We start from the raw sequence: 8,098 nt of genomic DNA on the forward strand, positions 1-8,098 counted from the left end.
CGCTGGGCAGATCTGTCTCTTTCTCGGAATAGACACAAGGTGGGTTCGCAGTCTGCTGCACGCATGGAGTCATTGACCACGGCCGAGGAATCTGATATAAGATGCGAGATTCCTCGTGGTAGTATACGTATCACTCTCAATTTACATCTGTACCCATATCAGACTCCGTAGACATCACCTGCCTCCCATTACGTCGACCAAATACGGACGAGTCGAGATCTAGCTCAGAACACAATGCTCTCATCAACCATTACTCCAGTATTACTCGGACTTCTGCCGTTCGCTTGTGCGGCTCCAATTAAGACAACTGGCAGCACAGATCCAACACAAGTCATCTCAGTCGATTTTGCAGATCCTGATCTCCTGCAAGATGGTACCCAATGGTGGGCTTTCGCGAGTAACAACCACAAGACCATTGCTGCCGTGGGCGGCAATCTTATCAACGTACAGATTGCTCGTTCACCAGACTTCACCACTTGGACCGTGACTGGAGGAGATGCTTTGCCGACAGTCGGTGCTTGGGTAGACCCTAAGGCTGGAAACCAAGGCGCGGCTGTCTGGGCACCGAGTGTCAGCAAAAACAAGCAAGGCCAGTATGTTATGACCTACTCAGCTGCTGTGAAGGGCAAGCCAGGCAAGCATTGCTTGGGTGCTGCTGTGGCGTCTCAGCCTCAAGGCCCGTACACTCCGCAAGCGACACCTCTTGCTTGTCCGCTTTCTGAAGGCGGTGCGATTGATTCTGACAACTTCATGGACATCGACGGGACACAGTACGTCCTGTATAAGATTGACGGCAATTCCGTGGGACACGGTGGTGTTTGCAATAACGGAAATGCTCCCATCGTTGACACACCCATCATGCTCCAGAAGGTAGCAGACGACGGGTTCACCCCGGTTGGCACCCCTGTCAAGCTACTGGACCGCAGCGAACTTGATGGGCCCCTGGTCGAGGCACCTTCACTTATGCGCACTGCGAATGGCAAATACGTCTTGTTTTTCAGCAGCAACTGCTTTGCAACGTCCAATTACGACGTCACCTACGCTTTCGCTGACAGCATCAACGGACCTTATGTCAAGAGGGGCCCTATGATGGTCACTGGCACTGATGGCCTCTTCGCTCCTGGTGGCCAAGCTATCGCTGCCGATGGCAAGCATATGATGTTCCACGCCGGTAATGTCGGTCCCGCAAACATGGGGTGGAGAGGTGCATACACGCAGATCATCAACGTCGATACCACTCGCCAGGTCGTATGGGCCTGATGTTGTTAGAGCCAGATGCACGTGTTCTCGACTTATTCTTCACATCTCTCTTTCCGAGCGAGGCGTCAGGATTGGGTGGGATGTCACCTCTAACGTTTATGTACCGGCCATAATTGTGTAGATAGCAACGATCTTGATTTAACGTCATCCCATTTGGAAAGCTTCGTTGACATCTGGAGAACCTGTGGGGAAGTTGACGCGTGCATCATTCCTCTTTGCATATGGCAAGAGCTAACCTCTTACCAAGGTCGGCACCAGATGCAGCTGAGGTGCTGACACTATCAGCTTCCGACCAGGGTGAGAATCAACAAAAGCTGGAAGACGGCCTGGAAGGGCCAATCACAGGTGCCATACCCGTCTCTCCATTTCCAAATCGAGCAGCGAGCTGCAGATATCCGGATTTCCTGATCGATGTCCGAAACACATATAGCATGAAGAATCGGCATTGGTTTCAAAGACTTTCTCGCACTTTTGCATCCATTCGCTATATCCTTGTTGCCTGACAGAGTTGTCATGTTGTCGTCGATGAGACTTGTTATTGTACTCCTAGCATTTTGGTCAGGGTTGGCCCTTTCGCAAACTGGTGCTCAGAACTCATCCATTCCGAATTGCGTAAGAGCGTGCGACACACAAGCCATCAAAGCGAGCAACTGTACATCGGAAGATCAGTACTGCCATTGTATACGATACACGACGATTCTCGACAGCATCGTGCCATGCGTCCAACATGATTCCACCTGTGCCAATGGCACTGCAGATTTGCTGAGTACGCGACGCGTCTAGCCTGGCCCACAGTGCTGCCTTTGCTGACACAAGTACCTAGCTTTCGAGCTGCTGTTCAATGACGTCTGCCAGAAGTTCAACTTATCCATTCCGACAAACGTGACTGACAATGCAACAACCACCCCAGCTTTATCCACGCCTACACCATCACCATACATGAGTCGCGCGTCTTCGGATAGTTCTTGGCCGCTCGAAACCACACTGTCGGCGTATGCCTTCGTATTGACCGCGATCTGTTTCTTTGTTGTCATGTAGATATGTACCTAGCCATAATCATAATGTCTAATACCTGGGTCTGAAGCGTGCACGACACACCAAGAAGCCTTTGTTGCAACTCGCACGCGTCATCGCGTGTTTTGCCAAGGCTCAACCGTGACTTCACCGACGACCTGCCTGCGAACAGCTCCTTCCTTGACCCTCAACCATGGACATTTTCGAGCAGGCCCCTAGTGGTGATGGAATGTGATCAAATCTGCCAGTGAATCACATCGGACTTAGCACGTGGGGCCACACTCCATTGACTCACAGTGGGCCTCAATCACGGAGGTTACTTCGCAAACGCGAGGGTAACTCCGAGCCTTAGGAGGTACATATGACTGAAACTGCAGGCGCGATATAGCCATGCTCAGGTATAAAAAGGTGTGAAAACCACGTTGCTGTGGGTTCACTGCCACCAGGGTCCAGGTCCCTTCTTCGAGAATAATCCGACCTCACTCACCTCCAATCTATCCTTGACTCGTCCGTCGCAGGTTTACTTGCTATCCAATGGCTCTCACCGACAAGAAAATCGCCCTGATTACAGGCGGCTCCCAAGGCATCGGCGCTGCCACTGCTCGGGCTCTAGTTGCGAAGGACTACTTCGTGGTCATCAACTACTCCTCTAACACTGCTACTGCCACCGGCCTCGTCGAAGAGCTTGGCGCGACCAACTCGGTCGCCATGAAGGCTGACGCTAGTATTGTATCAGACACCAATACCTTGGTTGATACTGTCGTATCAAAATATGGTCGAATCGATGCTTTGATCTGCAGCGCTGGCAAGCTGGGCTTGCAGGATATCTCCGAGACTACCGAGGCTGGCTTCGATTCTCTCTTCGCCATCAACGTCAAGGGTCCTTACTTCCTTGCCCAGGTGGGACATTATTGACCTGTAGACTGTTCTTCGTCACTTACATATTCACAGAAAGCAGCTCCACACATGCCTCCAGGGTCACACATCGTGCTCTTGTCGACGACTCAGTGCCACGCCAGCACTGTGACACCGGAGTACATCTTGTACGACATGACCAAGGGAGCTCTTGAGCAGATGGTGCGCGTGCTAGCCAAGACTCTTGGTCCGAAGGGCGTCTTCGTCAATGCGGTTGCTCCGGGACCGACTGCCACAGACATGTTCCTCAACAGTGGCAGACCTCAAGCTGTGCTTGACAAGATCGCAAGCTTCAGTCCTCACAATCGTATTGGCGATCCTAAAGAAGTTGCGGATGCGATCGTATTCTTGACGCAGAACAGGTGGGTGTCTGGCCAGATCGTGAAGGTCAATGGCGGTATGGCTTGAAGCGGCGGGTCGCGAGATGTTTCAATGAGTATCTTTCCCAGCGACAGAGCCAGAAAGTTAGCAAGTTATGAGAGCTGACAGTCAGATGGTTATGACTGTTGCTCTTCTCCGCAAGAGCTGCTGAATGGTACATTTCAGGCATCCATACTCACTGAAGCAATCCCTGGTTTGTCCTGGAGTAGCATGGTTGTGTGAACACTTCAAACTAGAACCGTGGTTAAGCTTCACAAGATTCGACTCCAGTGTAGAAGAAAGATGACATGAACACAGACGACACCAACAACGGAAACCTGAAGAAAAGTAAGCAGCTCTGGATGATGGGGTGCAATTCTGAGTGTGACCGCTGACTTAGGGATAGCGCGACGAAATCTGTCCAATCGCGGTCATTCGTCAAGCGCCGCAGTCAAGGTCACACAACAAACCCACGGTCAACGAGTTTCAATGGGATCATGAGCAAACTTGTCGGCCATGATTTTTTCAAACGTCTAAAGTACCTCGTATTGCTCATCAAAGTCTTGAAATCTTCGGATGCTTCTTAGACGATGGCGTACCAAATTCCCGAAACTAGGATGCGGCAATTCCGATCGACAGATCCGAGCTGAACTCCGCCAATGGCTGCATCATGTCGTCAGAAGCACGTGATCCAAATCTGTCGTGTTCAGAGCCCGGCGAGCGATGTACGCTCCTGTTGTTGATGACGAACCATAGGGAAATGTAACCAAAGCCTACAGCTAGATCGTGCTTCGACTCTTGAGAGCAGACGCGGCACAGCAGGACACATCCGACCCCAGGTCCAATCCAGGACACTGATAAAGGATGGAAGTCCCAATTTAGTGCATGCAAAACAGGTCGAGCCGCTCTCCGTACGCGCTGCAAGGTCATGCACAGACGATCCACAACGCCTCAAGGCACATGGTTGGGCGGCAGCCACGGCGCAATCTTCTTCAGCTGGAGGGTATGAAGATGCAAGAGGAAACGAAGTTCTGTCCGGGAGCTGTGGTGGGTACTAGTCTTTCGGTGCCGTTTCTTGTCACAAGGAGTCGTTGCAGGCGGATCGTTACGACCCCTTCCCGAACCATGATCAACGCGAGGTCTATCGCGGCTCTTCGATTAAACGTTTCGCCAGCTCACTCCGGGGGTTTTCTTTTAGATAGGCGAATACGCGGGTAATTTTTGGGGTGACGACGAAAAGTAGGTTTGCGCCCTGCGCTTCCTCGCGCGCAGAACGCCTGCAGCTCGGCTCCAGATATCTAAGAGAAACACAGCTAGGTACCAAAACAGACGGTAAATCGTTGCCTTGAGTATCTCTGCAACTGGACCTGGGTGAGCGTCGAGACCTGCACTCGGGCACTTCAATAACACCCCAACATCAGAGTATCTGCGACCTGGTACTCGATGTATGATTATGACTGCGCCTTGTACGATGCAGTCTTTCTTGAATAATATACGTAGTGGATTTCCCGGTCGACCGCGCGAGATTGACAGGCAAGGTCTCTGCTATGGCTCTTGTCATGTCTCTGTAGCATCGGTCCACCAAGCAGACAGCTGTACCGTGGCACTAGAACAATCAGAATCAAGAGGTTATGTCTGGGGGCGGCACGAGAACCAGGGGCGATCGTCCAGATTTGGGTAAAGCTGACACTACTTCAAGTGGCCCGAGGGGCTCCCAGCTAATTTCACATGTTACTCAACCAGTGCTCAGCAGTTAAAAGAAGCCTCTGGCCTTCTGTATTCCCCTTCTTCTCCAATCTTTACTCACAACCATACTGAGCAACGAAAGCCAACTCTCAGCACGCTTCATCACGCTCATTAGCTCCTTCCAATCTTTTTCCAACATACTCCTACGTTTCCGAGTACGGCTTTCCCCCTCTTCAACCTACAAACTTAACATGTCTTTCGACTTGCCCAACTTCATCGTGGCCACTCTGGCATTTGCCGTCACCACGGCCGGCTTCGTCTACAATGTCTTTCCTCGGCATTGTCGCATGATGCATGCTTGGATCGCTGCTCGTCTGAGGAAGGGACCAGATGGGGGAGCCAGCATGCCTCTCCTACCCCTCTATAACTTCCCCCAGCGTCTTCTTGTACGCGGCCGCACCTTCTAGGTATGTGTTGGTGTCGAGTGGATGAAGCTACGATATACTGATCATGGACAACTACAGAGGGAAGTAGGGGCCACCATCGGTTTACCCAAGCACCACTCAAAGGTTATACTACTAAACAACTCTCCAACACTTCCATCACACACTACATGACTCAGTTACGACCGCATGCCACAACAAGCCACCACTCGCCACGACCGCCCACGACTACCAAACCACGAACACCCCACACAGAAAAAACCAGCACGAGATAAAGAGAGACGGGATACGTATAGAGGATGCATGTATGAAAGACTTTACGAGAGACGCGTGGCAGATATGCATGATACGGGGTGCATACTGGGAAATGTACGATAGACAATTAGCAGTAATAAAAAGGACAGCGATAATCTGTGGGAGCTTCTTTTCCATGACAATGTGTGTGCCAGAATATTTCGAAACCTCGGTCTGTACCAAGTCTCATGCTTTGATCTGTGATGGCGTCACCTTGCAGGGTGAGCACGTGGTAAGGAAGATAAAGAATGCGATTAAGTTTGCAGTCAATGCTGTACCTGCATAATGGCATAAGCACAATGCCGCGATACCGAAATTGAGCACCAAAACATCCTTATTGGACTAGCGACTGAGGTGTGTTCTCCGTGAGACTTCTTATCTGAGAGCAGGCCGATGTACTTGCTGATTGGCCTTCAGCGATGAGCGTTGTGAAGATGGGTCGTGATGGGCGCCTGAGAGATTTTGCTTGCCGGACGGAGTTGCAACGGACAAGTCTTGCACCACCAGACTGGTCGCCATGTGGCTTGAATCCTTCGAGGTTCACCATCGTAGGGGTCTCTGATCCAAGGAGGAAACTTGAAGTCCTCTTCAAACCAATCTTGACCTGCTAAAAGTATCTGGTTTGTGCGTTTGTCCCAGATGATAAGTTGCATTCTCGCACCGCATATTGGATTCCGTCTGTGAAAGTTGTTGCTCCAGACGTCATTATGGAGAAATTCCGGAAGATTAGGCTATATCATGTGTCAGTAATATGTCATCTTATGCATAAAGTTGACAACACTCACTTCTACTTGTCCCACCCCGGGCGTACGCGCCGCATCTATACACAAATCCGTGCAGTCCGATACAATGCTGTAGCACAACATCGTGATAGGCTGCCCCTGCTCGTCTCGCAGTCTCGGAGACAAGGTATTGTTTGTATATGCAGCTCGAGCTTCCGGAGGTGACCCATTCCAGTTGTTCACTTCTCTGTAGAATTCCTCCATAGACCGATCAAACGTCTTGGGATGGTCGGGGGAAACGTTAATGTCATGCTTGAGTATGGCCCTGATGTACGGGATCTGCAGGTCGATCAAAGCGCTTGTAGTATCCCTCTTTGATCCAAGATCAACGACCTCTTGTCTCAGTTTCGCCAAGACGTGTCGAGCGTAAGGCAATAGTCCACCCTGCAGGTCCTAATCTGGGGGAGGTAAGTTCGCGGCGGCCATGTCGTATGTCTCGAATGGGATGTCTCATATAGTCAGATCAATGGGCGTAAGTGGATACTGGAAGTGATGCTCTCAAATTGGTGACGAGTTGTTGTTGGTGCAGAAGAAGACGAGGTTGTTGTCGGGGTGGGGTTGGCTGGGGAAGAGCTCGGGAGCACGGTCCCTCAGCCTCTGACGACGACTTCTTTTGACGACTCCTCGCTCTTCTTGAGAGGACGTGACTTGACTTCTTCTCAAGACGTCTGGATAAGGAGAAGGACCAGGAGCATTGATCGGCGGGTATGCGCCGTTTTCCATATAAGAGGCGTCAGCGACGAGTTCTCCGGCTCGGCTCTTGCATCTGCAACAGACAGCTCGCATGCCGACCACCGCATCGGACCGTGGCTTCCTGCATCAACGGCCTCTTCGCTCGCTGACACGACAGGTACATGCATGCCACTATTTGCCATCTCGATGTATCACGGCTTCAAAGCTGAGCTCTCCTAGGAGCCGAGACGCTCGACTTGAATATATCAAGACATGCGATTCCGATTGCGACTTCTCAGTGGTCGATTGGACAGACGCTCGAGAGCGGGGGTACTTCTTCTCCCTGGAGCCGCCAAATTCCCAGCATTCGGCGAGGAAGTAAATCAGGAGTTACATCAAGCCGCAGCCTACATGAGTCCTGGTGTTGTAGCACGCCTCCGATCATCCGGATTGTGTGCATGCAATTCCCTCGGCCACCGTCCCACGGTGGAGGCAACGCACGCTCTAATAAGCCTTGTGATACTCACTTAGAGATCAGTGGCTATCAGTAGTCTCAACTCACCGCGTGTAGAGGATAAAGTTGATCGGTTCGTTCCGGTCGCATGCCCCCACAACTTACGATCACTCCAGAGGGCCTTTAAAGTCTCGGTCCCTCTGTCGGCTTTCATTTCT

The 8,098-nt window shown here is 51.4% G+C and overlaps 4 protein-coding genes across 4 annotated transcripts; 2 read left to right on the forward strand and 2 right to left on the reverse strand.

Annotated features, from left to right (window-relative positions):
- Positions 1-234: 234 nt before the first annotated feature.
- Positions 235-1,260, forward strand: AUEXF2481DRAFT_5616 (glycoside hydrolase family 43 protein; the record flags this gene model as incomplete). Its single annotated transcript, XM_013487633.1, has 1 exon — positions 235-1,260. The coding sequence occupies one exon, from the start codon at positions 235-237 to the stop codon at positions 1,258-1,260; it is 1,026 nt and encodes a 341-aa protein (XP_013343087.1).
- Positions 1,261-2,527: 1,267 nt separating this feature from the next.
- AUEXF2481DRAFT_254551 (uncharacterized protein) lies at positions 2,528-4,045 on the forward strand. The gene is made up of 4 exons (XM_013487875.1): positions 2,528-2,629; positions 2,683-3,174; positions 3,226-3,897; positions 3,956-4,045. The coding sequence occupies exons 2-3, from the start codon at positions 2,809-2,811 to the stop codon at positions 3,595-3,597; spliced, it is 738 nt and encodes a 245-aa protein (XP_013343329.1). The 5' UTR covers positions 2,528-2,629; positions 2,683-2,808; the 3' UTR covers positions 3,598-3,897; positions 3,956-4,045.
- A 2,276-nt stretch (positions 4,046-6,321) lies between these two features.
- Positions 6,322-7,105, reverse strand: AUEXF2481DRAFT_254561 (uncharacterized protein). The gene is made up of 2 exons (XM_013487876.1): positions 6,758-7,105; positions 6,322-6,703 (listed from the first exon to the last, which is right to left on the reverse strand). Exons 1-2 carry the CDS (start codon positions 6,956-6,958, stop codon positions 6,386-6,388), a joined length of 519 nt encoding a protein of 172 aa, XP_013343330.1. The 5' UTR covers positions 6,959-7,105; the 3' UTR covers positions 6,322-6,385.
- On the reverse strand, positions 7,106-7,630 carry AUEXF2481DRAFT_254560 (uncharacterized protein). The gene has a single exon (XM_013487877.1). It carries the CDS (start codon positions 7,538-7,540, stop codon positions 7,253-7,255), a length of 288 nt encoding a protein of 95 aa, XP_013343331.1. The 5' UTR covers positions 7,541-7,630; the 3' UTR covers positions 7,106-7,252.
- Between the last annotated feature and the right edge of the window lie 468 nt (positions 7,631-8,098).

This window comes from Aureobasidium subglaciale (assembly GCF_000721755.1).
Source record: "Aureobasidium subglaciale EXF-2481 unplaced genomic scaffold scaffold_12, whole genome shotgun sequence".
NCBI classification, from domain to species: domain Eukaryota; kingdom Fungi; phylum Ascomycota; class Dothideomycetes; order Dothideales; family Saccotheciaceae; genus Aureobasidium; species Aureobasidium subglaciale.

Coding starts and splice junctions, on each gene's coding strand:
- AUEXF2481DRAFT_254551 (XM_013487875.1), top strand. CDS start 2,809: ATGGCTCTCACCGACAAGAAAATCGCCCTGATTACAGGCGGCTCCCAA. Junction 3,175..3,225: donor GTCCTTACTTCCTTGCCCAG/GTGGGACATTAT, acceptor ACATATTCACAG/AAAGCAGCTCCACACATGCC.
- AUEXF2481DRAFT_254561 (XM_013487876.1), bottom strand. CDS start 6,958: ATGGAGGAATTCTACAGAGAAGTGAACAACTGGAATGGGTCACCTCCG. Junction 6,704..6,757: donor CCGGGGTGGGACAAGTAGAA/GTGAGTGTTGTC, acceptor CACATGATATAG/CCTAATCTTCCGGAATTTCT.
- AUEXF2481DRAFT_254560 (XM_013487877.1), bottom strand. CDS start 7,540: ATGCGAGCTGTCTGTTGCAGATGCAAGAGCCGAGCCGGAGAACTCGTC.